The sequence below is a fragment of the Myotis lucifugus genome, unplaced genomic scaffold (genome assembly GCF_000147115.1).
Source record: "Myotis lucifugus unplaced genomic scaffold, Myoluc2.0 scaffold_269, whole genome shotgun sequence".
Taxonomy (NCBI): domain Eukaryota; kingdom Metazoa; phylum Chordata; class Mammalia; order Chiroptera; family Vespertilionidae; genus Myotis; species Myotis lucifugus.
In genome coordinates, this window is record NW_005871317.1 from 851,770 (window position 1) to 868,416 (window position 16,647).

At 44.7% G+C, this 16,647-nt stretch overlaps 1 protein-coding gene and 1 long non-coding RNA gene across 10 annotated transcripts; one reads left to right on the forward strand and one right to left on the reverse strand.

The window, feature by feature from the left end:
• The first annotated feature begins 177 nt into the window (after positions 1-177).
• On the forward strand, positions 178-12,344 carry LOC106698935. 3 transcript variants are annotated; one of them, XR_002831789.1, is made up of 4 exons: positions 178-656; positions 1,909-2,082; positions 3,386-3,514; positions 10,978-12,344. It is a non-coding gene; the product is annotated as an uncharacterized LOC106698935 (long non-coding RNA). The 3 variants fall into 3 exon arrangements; XR_002831787.1 differs by lacking the exon at positions 10,978-12,344 and adding an exon at positions 3,990-4,631; XR_002831788.1 differs by lacking the exons at positions 1,909-2,082; positions 10,978-12,344 and adding an exon at positions 3,990-4,631.
• On the reverse strand, positions 8,381-16,527 carry HSCB (HscB mitochondrial iron-sulfur cluster cochaperone). Of its 7 annotated transcripts, none has more exons than XM_006099295.3 (6): positions 16,229-16,520; positions 14,804-14,900; positions 14,410-14,499; positions 13,693-13,837; positions 13,411-13,458; positions 8,381-8,541 (listed from the first exon to the last, which is right to left on the reverse strand). In XM_006099295.3, the coding sequence occupies exons 1-6, from the start codon at positions 16,462-16,464 to the stop codon at positions 8,450-8,452; spliced, it is 708 nt and encodes a 235-aa protein (XP_006099357.1). In that variant the 5' UTR covers positions 16,465-16,520; the 3' UTR covers positions 8,381-8,449. The 7 variants fall into 7 exon arrangements, 6 of the variants coding, with proteins under 6 accessions (XP_006099357.1, XP_023618715.1, XP_023618714.1 ...); XM_023762947.1 differs by having other exon boundaries at positions 16,150-16,361; XM_023762946.1 differs by lacking the exon at positions 14,804-14,900 and having other exon boundaries at positions 16,229-16,517.
• Between the last annotated feature and the right edge of the window lie 120 nt (positions 16,528-16,647).

Sequence of the window (16,647 nt, forward strand, 5' to 3'; positions counted from 1 at the left end):
GTGGATGGGGAAGTGGGTCCTTCCAGAGGGGAGCGGCGGGTCCAAAGGGCCTCCGGCGTTTAAGTTAGATCTCTGGAGACCGGTCCCGTCTGAACCGAGGCGCGAGGGTCCGCGGAAGGAGGGCGGACCACACACCCGAACCGATCGGCTCCTATACTACAAGCGCCGGCCGTTCGGAGAGACTAGGGGTACCGGCCGCGGGGCCAGCTCAGGCATCGTCCGTCCCCGGCGGGAAGGCCCCGGCCGGCGAAGGCCGGTTGGCGGCTGCAGGGAAGTCCGCGCCGCCGCTCAGGGGGAGGCCGCTGAAGGGCCGACCGAGCGCGGCCATGGCCCGGGGAGACGAGGGGGCTGCGTCCGCGGCCCAGGCCGCCCGCGTCCCCCAGGCCCCGCGGCTGCAGCCACAGCGATTGTCGAGAGGTGCCCGCCTCTGAGCCCGCTCTTGACCTCACGTCACGCCTTCTAGAACCCTCCACCCCGGGCCGCCCAGGGGCACGCTGGGATTTGTTGTGTGTGGAGAGCGGCTGCCGCGAGGAATGCTGGGAGTCGCAGTCCTGGGGAACTACAAACAAGATGGCTGCCTTGGCTGAGCGGCTAAAGCTTGAGGATGGCTCTGTCAGGCTTTGGCCTGACCTAGGTTCGAATCCTCCCTTCACAAGGTATGTCATCCGCACCTCCGTTTTCTCAGTAGTAAAACCCAATAATAATAGTGCCTATCTTCCTAGGGTTGATGGGAGAAGTAAGTGAATTAAACGTATAGAGCCTTTGGAACTCTTCTCAGCACAGGGTACAAATTCATTAAATATCAGCCATTAATTCCTTCTGTCCTATCTAATAAAAGTCTAATATGCAAATTGTTCCCTCCACCGGGAATTCCATCGGGAGTTTGACCAGGGGGCGGGGCCGGCTGGCCAACCTCCTTTGGCCCCTCCCCCCAGCCGGCCTGGCCCAATCTCGGGCAGGCTGGCCGGACCCCACCAGTTTGCACCGGGCCTCCAGTGTTTTAATATAAATGAAGTCGGTGATGCCTTAGAGCAGTGGTTCTCAACCTTCCTAAGGCCGTGACCCTTTAATACAGTTCCTCCTGTTGTGGTGACCCCCAACCATAAAATTATTTTCGTTGCTATTTCATAACTGTCGTTTTGCTACTGTTATGAATCGTCATGTAAATATCTGATATGCAGGATGTATTTCCATTGTTACAAATTGAACATAATTAAAGCATAGTGATTAATCACAAAAACAATATGAAACTAGAGATGTGTTTTCCAATGGTCTTAGGCGACCCCTGTGAAAGGGTCACCCCCAAAGGGGTCGCGACCCACAGATTGAGAACCGCTGCCTTAGAGGGAACAGCAGGGAGGGGCAGTAAAGACCTCAGAGCGCTTGTGCAAAGTCTTCCAGCTTCTGCCTGGGGCATCCGGAGACACAGGCTTGCCCAAGGGGCGAGCAGAGTGGGTCAACCCCAACCACTGATTATGCCCTACTTTCCCCATCTCAGGGAATGGCACCACCGTCCAGTCCGAGTTGTTTGTGCCAACGTCAATGCCCAGCAGCCAGAGACCACCAAGATCGTATCTGTAATTGAACAAAGATGTGTTGATTGACCCCTTCTAGTGAGGGAGTCTCTCAGGAAGGGCAGCTTTTTATAGGATTTGGGCTGCCTTGGGTGCTTTGGAGGAAGGTTCTGGAATTAATATTGTCAGGAAGCAGGATTAATTCTGCCAATCTTTTCTAGAAGGTGTGAGGAATGAAGGTAGGCTAAACCCATACTTGATAAAGAAGCAAGTTCTTCATGTTAGCCGGGATAGGGGGATATGGGTCCATTTGTGGTTTAAACAATGTGCACATGGTCGTGTGTACTCAGATAGGATTATGAAGTACTCTTGTTTTTATCTTGATCCATTAAAGTCACATCTCAGACCTTGTTTGATGTGGACATTCTGAGAAGCTGTTTAACAGGAAGACACCAAGTCCTACCTGATAGCACCAGGCCAGTATCAGCTGTCAGAAGATGCTTCTCTCCTAACCAAAAATCGAAGTATCATCGATGCCCCTTTTGTATTCACCCCTGTATTTAATCAGGTAGCAAGTCCTATCGGCTTTATTTGTGAAATGCTTCCAGATTAGCTTTCTCCATTCCCATTGCTCTCATAATGGTCTAAGAAAAAAAATGAATGATCCTCTTTTGCCTAATGTAAATAATGGATTAGGTTTACATTTTCTTAGTGGCATTTACAATCCAGTTTTGCCCCTCTTAGTTAACATCCCATTTATCTCAACTGGATTTAAAAGGTAGTCTCCTGGCCGGCTGGCATGGCTCAATGGTTGAGCACCTACCTATGAACCAAGAGGTCATGGTTCAATTCCTGGTCAGGGCACATACCCAGGGGGCATGCAGGAGGCAATAGAAGATTCTCTGTCATCATTGCTGTTTCTATCTCTCCCTCTCCCTTCCTCTCTGAAATCAATAAAAATGTTTTGTTTTTTTTTAAAAAAGGGAGTCTCCTGGGGATCATTTCTACAAATGGTCACCTCATTCCTCACTTAAAAAAAATCCTGCTAGATGATATTATATACACATATAAATATGTATTTATAAAAAGGGAGTCCTACTCTCTATATATTCTGAAACTTTTTTTCTATATTTATTGAATGCCTATCCAGATTCATTCTTTCATTCAGAATTTGATACCAGGCTGTATACCCTTATCAGGCAATGTATTAGAATTAATAGTTTATTAGGTACTTCCTATTTGTAAGTGCTTTTTGCTCAGAAAAAGTCAAGTATTTCTCACAGTAACTCTAAATTGGATGCTTTTATTACTCCCATTTTACAGATGAGAAAATTGAGGCAAGTTATGGTTCCCAATTCCCTCAGCTGTAAGTAAAGGAATTTAACCCCAGATCATAAAAGTACTGGTGTATTATGGCTACTAGTTTGAAGAAGAAAAAATGTGTATATGAAAACGAAAAGGAGGTATGAGGCCCCGGGTTCGTTCCCCGGCATCTCCACCAAAAAAAAAAAAAAGAAAAAAAAGAAAAGAAAAGGAGGATGTAATATGTAAACAGGAAATGTGTTAAGGCATGGTAGTTTTTCACTATTATTTTAAAGCATATTTTATTTATAAATGCATTAGTGTTTATCTCTAACGAATACTTTTCCAAAAAACATAATTACAATGCTATTATTGTGCATAACAAAATTAGTAATAATACTTTAAAATCATCTATTCAGTATTCCTATTTTTCCAAGTGCCCCCAGATGTCTTTTTATAGTTGGGTTGATGGCATCATGATTCAATATTGCATTGGATTTGCCTATCTCTTGAGTCTCCTTTACTCCCTGTCTGCTTTCTTCCTTGTTAATTATTTGTTGACTCACTAGGTCATCTGGACATTGTCATTGTCATCCTGAGTACTGATGGTGGCGATGAGGCATCGTCACATGACTTCTCAGGTCCAAGGGAGCCTGGAGCAGAAGAGGAAGGACATGGCAGATACTACCACCTGCTTGGTAAGCACAGTCCCAGTGGGTGGTAGCTTCCTCTTGTAAGCAAGTAGGACTCTGCAGAACTAGGGCTATCAGTATTATCATGACCCAATTCATTATCTCTTGCCTGCTGGAGCCTCTTAGCTGTTCTCTTTGTTCTACTCTTGCCCCTGCAGCCCATTAGCCACAATATGGCCAGACATATTTGTCCACCATGCCACCCGATGTGCTCCTCCCCTGCTATAAACTCTTCCCTAACTCCCTATTACTCTTGGGAGAAGGTCCAACCTCCTTCAGGCTCCACATTCCTTCAAGATCCCTCACCTTCCCGCCTCCCCAGCTTTGTATCTTCCCACTCCCCACCTGATATCTGCATCTAGCAATTTGGATTTTCTTCCGTTTTCTATTGAATTTCTCTCTTTTCCTCTCTCTCACCTTGAAATTTGGATACATTTATCCTTCTCCCTGCTAACAACTGCCATCTTTTACATCCAAACAGACCTTTCCAGTATATCCAATGTTTGTGGTGCTTTTGGAGCCAGAAGAAAGGAACTATTGTAGATTACAGACAATGACGAGTGGTCCTGTTTTAAAGTCTTGGAGAACCTTATGCAATGTATTCTGCCAAGAGCAGGCTTGAAAGTAGGAAATGAGGGATTTTCACACGGCTCTTGGGGGTTAACATCAATGAGAATGCCCACAGTGTTCCTTGGTTTCCTTGGTGCCCGTGACGGGGGCAGAATAAATGGGCAATTGGACGGAGCAGTGAACCTTCTCCCTTGTTTCCACATTGTCCCGAGGAACAATGGAGGGGGCTCCTGTACGCATTCCTGGCTATTTATTATACTTTGTTCTCACAGCTCTCACATGTGTTTAAAAAGATAAAACTGGATTGATTCATAAGCATTTGCCCCTGCATTACACTGTGATGTGGTCTACAATTTTCTTTATAATATTTCTGCATGCAGAGTGTGAGAGAATGTGTGTGTTGGCATTGATCCACCCTGGGGCAGGTATGCTTCACCCTAACCACAATGTCAAGGACATTTAATCAAAGGCAGCTCCTACAAGTGTGGTCGCTATCTCACTGCTCATTACCATTAGCAATGTTACAATGAGTTTTTTGTGGATAACATGAGTGGAATTTAAGATTTTACATATAGATCTATAATCAGAAAAGCACAATATGCTAATTAGACCAGACGTCCTTCCGGACGACCTTCCGCAGGCTGTGAGGAAAGCCCAGGTCCCAGGTGCTGGCGGCCGGAGATCGGGCCTCTAATATATATGTTAGAATTACTGGAGGTGTTTCCATCCTGACATTAATAAGGCATAGAAATCCAGCGAGCTCTTCCATCTCCCACACTCAAGATGGCACCCCAGGTTTGATTCTTAAGTGGTCCTGTGCCCCATACTGGTGGGGAGAGTTCTTGGTCATATCCTGCCACTAGGACGCTTTTAATTTGCCTCAGAGGAAACATATGTTTGGAAAAACAAAGAGGAACCGAGCTGGAACTTGATTATTTCTAGAATATGTGGTTTGGCTGTTTCATTCCTACTTGCTAAATGTCCTTTACTGGAGGCAGATTTTTTGATGAAACTTGCTTTCATTAAAACCTGGTAGAATGAAAGGGTGAAAGAGGAAATCACAGGGGAAATTAGAAAATGCTTTGGGATGAATGAAAATGAAAATGCAACATACCGAAATGTAGGGGATTCAGTAAAAGCAATGGCTAGGGGAATTTACAGTTATAAATGCCTATTTTAGAAAAGATCTCAAATCAATTATCTAAAACTTCCACCAAACTAAACCCAAAGCAAGCTGAAGGGAGGAAAGAATAAAGATTAGAGCAGAAATAAATGAAACAGAGAATAGAAAAAATAGAGAAAAATCAGTGAAATAAAAAGTTTGACAAGATGAACACAATTGACAAACCTTTAGCTGTTGGATTGACTAAAAGAAGCAGAAAGTAAAGACTCAAATTACTAAAATTAGGAATGAAAGAGGGGATTATAAGTGAATACTTTGTACAAATATATGCCAACAAATTAGATAATTTAGATTAAATGGATAAATTCCTATCCCAGCTGGTGTGGCTCAGTGGTTGAGCGTTGACCTATCTACCAGGAGGTCACGGTTCAATTCCTGGTCAGGGCATATGCTAGGGTTGTGGACTCAATCCCCAGTAGAGGGTGTGCAGGAGGCAGTTGATCAATGATTCTCTTTCATCATTGATGTTTCTATCTCTCCTCCCATCCTCTGTGAAATCAATAAAAAAATATTTTTAAAAAATGGTTAAATTCCCAGAAAAACACAAAACTGATTCAAGAAGAAATGTTCACAGCAACTCTGAGATAGGTACTATTATTATCACTATTTTAAAGAAGAAATGAAGCTTAGCACAATGATGTACAGCAAGTAAGTGGCAGAGCTAGGACTGAAACCCAGGTGAATTAGTCAGCTCAGGCTACCATGACTAGACGGCTGAACTAGCAGGAATTAATTTTCTCAGTGTCTGGATGCTGGAAGTCCAAGATAAAGGTGCCCCTCCCGGGGAGTTTCAGTTTCCGGGAGGAGTCTCTTCCTGACTTGTACATGGCAGCCTTCTTTCCGGCTTTTTCACAGGGCCTTTCCCCAGCGCGTGAATGTGGGTAGAGTGAACAAGGGAGCTGTCTGGTTTCTTTTCTAAGGACACTGAACCTATCGAATTACGGCCCCACATTTATGATCTCATTTAACTTTAATAACTTTCCTAGAGGCACCATCTCCAAATACAGCCACACTGGGGTAAGGGCTTCAAATAGACATTTGGGGGTAGGGGGTGGGGACATATACACTTGGTCCCTAACACTATGCCTGTCTGACAGGAGCAGAGATTCTCAAATTAGTCAAGACCTCTGATTGGTTCTGACACTATATTAGGAATGATGTGGCGGTGGGAGGTGGGTGCTTTCATTTGCTTCACTGAGCCAGAAACTTGAATCCAAATAGGGCTGCTAACCTCTCAGAAGCATACCACCCATAGGGCTTTGTCAGGGAACACTTGAAAGTGTTCCTGGCTTTAGAAGTCCAACTAAATGGAAGAGTTTAGAATAAAAGGGAAAGATTTTGCAAGGGGGTTGGGGGTGGGGAGTAATCCCACGGACTCAGAAGCCATGACTCAGAAATAAAGTCTTTTTTATTTATTCCCCAAGTCAGAAATGACTTGCTGGGAAGCCCAATGACCTTTCCAGTTGATGGCAACAGGTAAGGGAAGTTTCTTTGAAGTTCCTCCAGAGATGTCATTTGAGCCAGTATTTATCTGATTTCTTTTTGCGGTCAGATTGTTTTGGTCCTGATCATTGTTCTGAAGAAGGAATAAAGATTGTCTGTGGAAGTATATCAAACACTCCTTTCATCTCCTTTACAGAAGAACCCAATTTAGCCAGGACATTTGCTTGCGTTGTAATTATTTACTTAAAGGACTCCCTGTGTGTTTGCAGACAAGTAACTCATTCTCCTTGTAAATTGTGAGGGGTTAGAGATTGTACTGATATCCCCAAGTACCATTAAGCAGACAGCTGTTGTGGTCCATTTTCCTTCAGAAGATCCATAAATCCTCAAATGTTACTGGGTCAGGATTCAGAAGATACCAATTCTTAGCAAGGATGAGGGAGGATGCGAAGGAGCTGCAGTGTTAAGCTCTGGTCGTATGGAAACCATGGTTCAGAACCCTGGATTTTTAGTTATAAACAAGCAATTCTCTCCAAGAGTTTGAATATTGTTTCCTGGAATTTTAAAATCAGAATTTTCTATTTTAATCGTTGATTCAGAGACTTAAAGAATACCTTTTTTGTTGTTGTTCTGGAAATAATCAAGAACTTAAAACTGAATTTCCAAAGATCCAAAAAGGGAAGTGGAGTTGCTTCAGGCTGGGTTAGAAGAACATGGAAATCATGACAAGAGATTGTCAACTGTCCAGAGAAATTAAAAGTGCTTTACCTCAAGGTGGAGCTGAAAATGTAGTTAGCGTTGAATACCAGACTGATTCTTGGTAATAGTAACTACATTTTGAAATGTAGGCCAGAGACCCTTAGGCAGCTTTGCATGTTACCAAACGATGTCCTGAAGGTCTAGCCCAGGGGTCCTTAAACTACGGCCCTCGGGCCACATGCAAATACAAATGTTGTATTTGTTCCCGTTTTGTTTTTTTACTTCAAAATAAGATATGTGCAGTGTGCATAGGAATTTGTTCATAGTTTTTTTTTTTTTAAATATATTTTATTGATTTTTTACAGAGAGGAAGGGAGAGGGACAGAGAGTTAGAAACATCGATGAGAGAGAAACATCGACCAGCTGCCTCCTGCACATCTCCCACTGGAGATGTGCCCGCAACCCAGGTACATGCCCTTGACCGGAATCGAACCCGGGACCCTTCAGTCCGCAGGCCGATGCTCTATCCACTGAGCCAAACCGGTTTCGGCAGTTTTTTTTTGAAACTATAGTCCGGCCCTCCAACGGTCTGAGGGACAGTGAACTGGCCCCGTTTAAAAAGTTTGAGGACCCCTGGTCTAGCCATTAGGAAGGTGTGGCTCTAGGGCAAAGGTTGGCAAGCCCATGGGCAAATCTAGTCCAATGCCTGTTATGTAAAGTGCTACCAGGCCTATGGCTGGCTAAGCCTAAGGTATGTACTTCCTCTTCTTTTGCAGAAAAAGTTTGCCCAACCCTCCTCTAGGGCCTCAAGTCGGCCCAGTCCCCACCTCCTCATCTATTGGTCTAGCTAGGGGCATGGTGTGTCAGCATCACATGAAAAATTGACCAAACTCTGGTTAGTCTGTTTCTGCTGGCATGACAAACCTTGCCATCCATTAATGCTTGAGCCACATGTTTAATTAAGATGATAGAAGCAGTTAAAGTAATCTAGCAGAAGCCAGAAAAGAAATAAATAAGAACTTTATTTTTAAAAAAATCAGCAACAATTAGAGGGGAATCATCTTTAACTTGATCTTTTCTTCTATATTTGAAAAGTATCTCATCTTTGTTAAAATTTCTTTGGCTTTTTCAAAATCATCTGAAATAAACAGAGACATTAATGTGAGACTTCATTTCAGGCAAGAATAAAACTAAGTCTATTGATTAAAGAGCTGGATTAAAGTTGAGCCCCCACCTCTGGAGGGCTGGGCAAGTTCATCCATGTTGGAGCATGTGTCAGAATCTCCTGCCTTTTTAAGGCTGAATAATATTCCATTGTATGGATATGTCATATTTTGTTTATCTGTTCAATTATTGATGGACACTTGTTAGCTATTGTGAAAAATCCTACGAACATGGGTATGGACAAGAATCACGTCCTTGACCCAAGTCTAGCCAGACTCCTCTGAACTCTCTTCTCAGGTAGGCCTCAACCTTGACCTATACTAACATATGATAACAGCTTCTAGTAAGTCAAGGCCACATCCCCAGATAATCCTAGACCCTCTTAAAATGCCTTCCGAGTAAACTCAAGGCTGACAGAAGAACTGACTATTTATCGCAGCCAATATGAAAGGATAGGGGTTCTGTTTCCCAGGGAGGGTAGGAGCCTAACTTCAATAAGTGCCAGTTAGCAATCCCAGATGGGTTTCACATGGACCAACCCCCCCACCCCCACCCCCACTTCCTGCTTTGGCATTTTTCACTTCCCAGATCCCTCTGACCTCCTGTGCACCACCACCGCATTTCCTCATTCTCCCTTTAAAGCGCCCAGCCACAAACTGTAGCTGCGTTTAGTTCCCAGTGGACTCTTTTCCCTAAGGCAATAGTTATTACTGATTCAAATCTGCACTTAGCACTTTAGTGTCTGGCTTTGTTTATTGTTGACAATTACCCAGCACCGTGACTCGGGTCTGGATTGGAAACACCATCGAACCCCTGGTTGTGACAGCCAGGCCTTCGACATGCAGAGGCCCTTGTCTGATCTCTCGTCTGATGCTTATTTGGGTACTTGGTGGCGAGTACAGCTCCAATTCTCCAGACAAATGTCTGAAGCACCGTGAAGACAGATTCTGATGCTTGCAATTCTGAGTGGACTCTCTGAAGCTGGGCCAGCGTCCCAGGCTTCTTCTGAAAGGTGTCCCCTAGAGCAGTGATGGCGACCCTATGACACGCGTGTCAGCGGTGACACGCGAACTCATTTTTTTGGTTGATTTTTCTTTGTTAAATGGCATTTAAATATATAAAATAAATATCAAAAATATAAGTCTTTGTTTTACTATGGTTGCAAAGATCAAAAAATTTCTCTATGTGACACGGCACCAGAGTTAAGTTAGGGTTTTTCAAAATGCTGACACGCCGAGCTCAAAAGGTTCGCCATCGCTGCCCTAGATTCTGGGCTAGAATCCTTCCGGGCTCCCTGTTTCCAGCGAGGATTGGCTCCCAGGCTGGAATTTTTTTTCCTGGCTCTTTGTGAGGCCTCTTTGTTCTATTTGAGTCAGCTCCTCCATGAGAACTTCTCAATCGATTGAAACCTCCCTTCTCGAACTCCTGCTGACTGTACGTCACCATGGTGCTGTGTCCATTTCTTAGATCGTCTGACTTTACTTAGGAACTTTTGAGGCTCTTTGGGAAACTTAAGATCTCCTCACACTATCTCCTTCAAGACCTCTCCTTCCCCTCACCCCACTCCTCTTTCCTCCTTTACCACCCGCCATCTTCCCTTTAGCTCCCTTACATCCTCTGAGATGTCGAAGAAAAGATACTTAATTTTCCCTAGGTTATATGTGTATGGTAAAACATTATTTCAGAAATTGTGTACTTCATAGAAATTTATCAATGCCACCACTACCCATAATATGTCTTGGTAAAATGTTATTAATCAAGTTATTATTTTAAAAATGTGTATGTCACAGAAACAACCAGATTTCCTTGCCAATTGTGTTATTTTTAGAATGAACTTTCATCAGATCTTTAACTATGGGCACTTTAACTAAATCTTTTGCTACCCACAGATAGTTGTTTTACTCTGCTGCTTTCCTAAAGGATTGTGCAACCAGCTACAGGCCATACCACTTGTGTTTAACAAAAAGGGCCTGTCTTGAAGATTCATGAGAAAGGACTGTGCCAAGTACTCAGGAATACAGGCTTCTCATGGCATTGCTTAATAACTTTGAAATCAAACCAATAAACTAAATCAGAATTTCTAAAAGCCAGTGGGTTCATAAAACTGCTAACCTAAGATTAAGTAGAATACAATTAATTACATGGGATTGAGTAAACTGATAAAGAATGACTATAACTTTTTATATATTTTGTTTGAAATTTTGCTGGCTCTTAAATGCTCTATTTTCCAGATGTAAGAAAAGCCCGTTCTGTTTTCTCTTCAGCTATCTATGACTCATAAAATCTAGTAAATTTTACTTCCATAAACAAAGTTAAACTATTATGGAGTATTCTTATTTTCCTAGCAAAGTAGTTATTTGTTCATTGTTTTGAGGTTTTGTTCAATAAGAATCTGTCCTCTTTGTCATAGATCATAGTTGAAAACACCAGTTATATTATGAAAGCTTTGACTAGAATGTCATGTTTGAAAATGATGCTTAAAATCAGACATGACCAGACAATTTCAAGGAACTACGGTTGATTCTTTGGAGCCACTGCTTACAAAGCCCTCTTGGAAAAACCGACCTGGTATATGAGAGAGAGACTTAGGTAAGTAAGGTAACTTCCTGGAGAGTCCAGGAAGCTCAGGATATTTTGGTGACCTTGAGAAGAGAGGAGTTCACCCACTGAAGTTCATGAAGCCTGATGGAGGAGTCTTGGCTTGACTTCCTAGCACTTGAGAAACTTTTAAAGCCCAACATCAGATTCCTTATAAAAACTTCCATAAAGAAAACTTAAAAGGCCTGTATGATCGATTATCGTTCTTGTTGGAGTTACATAAATAATCAGGTCAAACTTAATGAAACTAAAACTATTTTGTAAACAAGAATAATCTTTCTTTATCGCTGATTAAAAAGGAGGGGTGACTGTGGAGATAAATTTTGTTTCAGTGGAAAAGAATAACACACTCCTGTGGGTTATCAGAATCGAGACTTGTTGTCTTTGAGGTTGTTTACCTGTAAATGAAACGGAATCCTGCCACCTTACACGTTTTGTCAGCCCTTACCAAATCCTCAATTCTCCTAGTTTTCTTCAGTATCTGGCCACAACTCTACAAACTTATGTCTCCAATTTTTCTCCTTCCCTCCTGAGTTGGTGTCACTAAGAAGTAAAGCCTGCCCGCCTAGATCCTTCCTGGGACTCAGGTTGTCTTGTAGTGGCCCCTGTCCTCCAGGCCCCGAACAAGCCCTGAGCTGAAGCCTGATAACACGGGCCACCCTGAAAGCCCTCCAGGACTCCTGCCTCTTCCGTGCTCTGCTCTGGGCAATGACCACGACTGTGACAATGCTGCCTGTGCCATCACCATCAAACATCAACCAGGAAACCCATCAGATTGCCGCTGCCACCCTCACGTCACCATCTAAAGATGCTTAAGAGTTCAACGTCTTCTCAAGTGGCTGCACTCTCGACTCAGAAACTGGGTTTATAGCAGTGGTTCTCAACCTTCCTAATGCCGCGACCCTTTAACACAGTTCCTCATGTTGTGGGGACCCCCGATTTCATTGTTACAAATTGAACATAATGAAAGCATAGTGATTAATCACAAAAACAATATGTAATTATATATGTGTTTTCCGATGGTCTTAGGCGACCCCTGTGAAAGGGTCGTTCGACCCCCAAGGGGGTCAAGACCCACAGGTTGAGAGCCGCTGGTTTATAGTCTGCTCCAACCAGTAATCTTTGTTTTTCTTTTTGTTTCCATAGAGATGCTCCTCATTAAATGCCCGATCCCTCACATTATTCAGCAAATGTCCTATAACTACCGTCTCAACAGATGCTTTAGCTAGTCCTCAATAAGCAAAAGGTGATCAAATGACTGTACTGGACTGGACATCTGGGCCAATCAAATTTCCTCTCCCAGAATCTAGAGTTGGGTCTAGGGGACTCTAGTCAAATGGTGAAAGGCCTTGTTCTTATAAGGTGATAGGCCAAGGAGGACTAGATAGTCATCCCGGTGGGAAAGGCCACTTTGGGGCACCAGACACCAGTGAGGAGGCAGACAGAGTGGTTTTTAGAGGAGAAGAGGATGGGATGAACTGCCAGGGGCGCTGAGTCCAGCACCACAGTCTTAGCTCCAGACTGCTTTCTGGTTCCCAAGTTCTATCCCCACAAAAGCCCTTATCACACTGTCCTACAATCATGACAGGGCCTTTCTCTTTGGATTCGGGAGGTTGCCCTGAATCCTTACAATAACTTCCCTTTATCTGGGCTCCCCTGAGTGGCTTTCCGCTTCTTGCATTCCAATGAACCCTAAGCTAAAAGGCCATGATTCTCTTAGTTAAGGGGTGGCACCAGTCAGGAATGGATGGAAAGGTTGTTCTTGCTTAAAAACAGCGAGCAATGGACAGAGTCTCTTCCCTCTGAGCCAGGACAGTGGGGACCAGGTGAACAGCCCACATTTGTGACTTGGGCTGAGCTCTGCCAGGGGTTTCTTCTCTTGGACTTTGCAGAAGAAGGGGTGTGCAGGCTTTGCCAAATGGTGAGTGTGCAGCCTTGTCCTCGGAATCTACCTGTGTTGGTTCCAGCCCACATCCCTCATCCTATCTTCTACTTGTTAAAAGGGAATGAAAGCACTTCTCTCATCGAATCTCTCACTGGCATATCACTGGTTTTGGCACGCAGCTTGTTTTCCCAGCAAGACTGTGAATTCTGAAGGCAAAAATGCACTCTCATCTACATTTAATACCTTCCCATTAAACCATCATTAATAGGTATATAATAGCTACGTGTTGAACGGGTGTTTATGTCTCAGTGCTTACAATTTCTTCCCATATTTGAGAAAGTGAAGAAATGAAGACAATACCTTGTTCAAAGGCTCTGCTCAAATTGTCAGTCAGTTCTTCCTGTTTAGCTGCAAGGGAAAACCATTATCTTAATTTTTCTATTTAGATAGGCTCATGATATGAAGACAAGGTTGCATTCCAGGGAGGTAGGGATGTTCCAGGTCTAACCTCCAGACAAAATTGGTTTCGGTATACTCAAGGGAAAAAAAAAATCCCTGAATCATTTATATTCATTTTTCACTTAACCCGGAAATGAACTCAAAATGGCAATAAAATGCATTTGGTGGTATTTTATCTTTTACCTCTGACAATAGATTCAAACTCGTTAATGGCAGCTTCACTTTGAGCTTCTGCGAGTTTTTCATTGATATCCATTATTTCCATGAGGAATTGATTGTCCATTTTATAATCTGTTCCTTCAGGAATCTCTACTCCATGGAGCTTTAGCTATTGGGGCATAAAGCAGGCGAAATAAGTATTGTTCAAGAAACTGTGGCCAACATCATAAATCCTACTCACCCTTCTGAACAGAACACCACTCGGGGAGAACTTGGACTTTCCTGGTAATGAAAGTGGGAGGGCAGCGTGCTGGAAACTTAGACTGAGAAAGGAATGCTTGGACGGGGTACTTTTCTGCTACTCAGAAGTGTGTGACCCTGGGGGAGTCACTCCTCCACTTGTGAGTTTGAACTAAATGTTTGTAAAGATTCTATTAAATCCTAAAATTCGAAGGTATTCACCTCTGCCCTTCCCTCAACACCCCCAAATTACTTTCCTAACAGCCATCATCCTCCAATCCTTGAAATTTATAGAAAATGTTTTTTTTTTTTTAAAAAATGCAATTGGGCAAGTAAGATTTACAGGTATTATCCAGAGAAAACTAGACTCCTGTAGTATCTTTGGGTCCCAGGACTGGCTCAGGGCTCAAACACTCCTTTGACAAATATAAGGAGCAACTGTCCCTCAGTGCAATGAACACCAGGTAAGTCACACATACAAGGGTTGGAACATCACCTTACAAGGTATAGTCCCCTGCTCAGGGGGGCCAGAAGGGTCTTATAGGCGTCATTCACCAGGGTCGAATGCTTCTCTGAGAAGTCCTTTTCAGTCTGTGAGTGGAGATGAAGATAAGTCTTATTACCATGCAAGTCAGCCATCTTACAAGAACACCCTGTTTCATAAAATACTGATGGGCAGGAACCTAAGGACATGGCCGAAGTAGAACTGCGGGATGAGCTATATTTATTTTCAACTGATGGGTTCTAATTCTGCAGAACAGGCCCAGGGCCTGGCTGTCACAGGGTGGAGCCAGCTGTCCAGCTCTGTCCCTGATAATCAGTCACCACCAGGCCCCTGCCACCCACCCGGAATGCACATGTGTTTGGGTATGATTAAGAGTGGCCAATAGACTACCTGAGACCTCTGGCCGAAGAAATCTGGGTGGACAAGACGCTGTAGCTGCTGGTACCTATGCTGGAGCTTTGCAGTGTCAACATTGAAGGAACGTTTGCTGGAAGGAAATCGGGAGATGAAATTCATGCATCATATATGAATAGATTTGTATACTATGGGCCTCGTTCCTGTTCCCAGGGAGGAATAGGCAATAAACATGCAACAGTGATAATTCCCAAAAGTGTTAGGTTCTGTGAAGAAAAAAACAGAACAGGGTCAGAGAGAGGGGTACATGTGGTGGACAACGAGCTGCATTTGAGCTTCGACTTGAATGATGATGAGGAGTCATCAAAGATCCTGGACAAGCCATCCACACAGAGGAAACGTGCTAGTTTGGCACCGGGAGGGACTTAAAAAGGTTACTTTTGTTGCTGCGGCCCATCCTAAGTGCTCAATGACTGCTTGAACGGGTAATTACTAGTATATCTCAGTGCTTACAATTTAACGGTGGACCAGAGTTAAGCGGAAGGAGCATTGCTGGATCCCACCCTATCGTTCCAAGGCCACGGTCCCTTCATCTCAGTCACCCACCTTGTTTTGTTGTTGTTGTTTTAAATATTTTTATTGATTTCAGAGAGGAAGAGAGAGAAAGATAGAAACATCAATGATGAGAGAGAATCACTGATTGGCTGCCTCCTGCACACCCCCTACTGGGGACCAAGCCTGTAACCTGGGCATATGCCCTTGACTGGAATCGAACCTGGGACCCTTCAGTCCACAGGCCGATGCTCTATCCACTGAGCCAAACCGGCTAGGGCTCACCCACCTTGTTTTAATCCAATCCCCTTTGCTTTCCACCCCCCAGATCCTGCCCTATAGAGTCAGCTTAGCTCTGCCCAAACTGCACCACCACCTCTCCAAGCTCCTCAACCTTCGGAAGAAATGAGGAAAAACACCCATTTCTCAGATCCCCTCCCTTTCTAATTCTCACTTTTCCAAACTTAGACTCCGCCCACAATATATTTTTCCCCCTCCGTTTTTACTCCCTTATCTTGGATCACACCCACGTATTCCTTTCTTAAAAGCTTCAACCCAAATTTAATCGTTCTGACCCCATCCCTCAAGTAACCCTGCCCTGGGCCCCGCCCCTCGAGTCTCCCTCCGGCCCCCCATCTCCCCTAACTTTATTCCCGCCCCCCCAGTCCTCCCTTCACAGACGTCTCCATCCCTGACAGCCCTTTCCTCGGGCCTGCCCTGCAGTTTCCTCTTTTTCGGTCCCACCCGACCCTCCATTTCCCCAGGCCCCCCATCGCCCGGTCTCCAGGGTCCCGCCCACCTCTCTAACCGGTCCCACCGTCTTCTCTAACCTGATCGGCCCTGCCCTCGCCCACGCCAGCTCCCGACGTCTCTCTCGCCCAGCGCGTCCCCCGACACCGCCGCCCGTACCAGTCCATGAGGCTGAAGTGGTCTCGAGTGGGGTCCGGTGGCTGCAGCGCCCGGCACTGTGGGCAGAAGAACCCGTCCTCGCGAATGGGGCCCCCGGGGCCGCCGCAGTTCCAGCACTGGGGGGAGCTGCTTCCTGCTAGCGACGCAGCACTGCAGCGTAGCGGCCTCCTTCCGAGGACCCCGGGCGGCCACAACCCCCACACCCGGGGCAAGGCCCCGGCCCTCCCGCCCCACATCTGGCCCGCGGCCTATTTCGCCGCGGTCACCTGTCCGGGGTAAAACGGCCAGAGCCGCGGACAAGGCTAACGCTGCTGATTGGCTGGAGAGCTGAAAGGGGCAGGATCATTCCGGGAAAACCTGGATTCCGAGTCCCGCTCTACGTTTTAAACTACAACTCCCAGCAAGCAGCGAGGCCACGC

Bases quoted from the DNA above. Each gene is read 5' to 3' on its own strand.
- HSCB (XM_006099295.3), bottom strand. From the start codon at position 16,464: ATGTGGGGCGGGAGGGCCGGGGCCTTGCCCCGGGTGTGGGGGTTGTGG. The intron at 14,901-16,228 runs GTACGGGCGGCG...ATTTCCTTCCAG, and splicing joins CACTTCAGCCTCATGGACTG to CAAACGTTCCTTCAATGTTG. The intron at 8,542-13,410 runs GTATTGTCTTCA...TGTTTATTTCAG, and splicing joins GAGCAGAGCCTTTGAACAAG to ATGATTTTGAAAAAGCCAAA.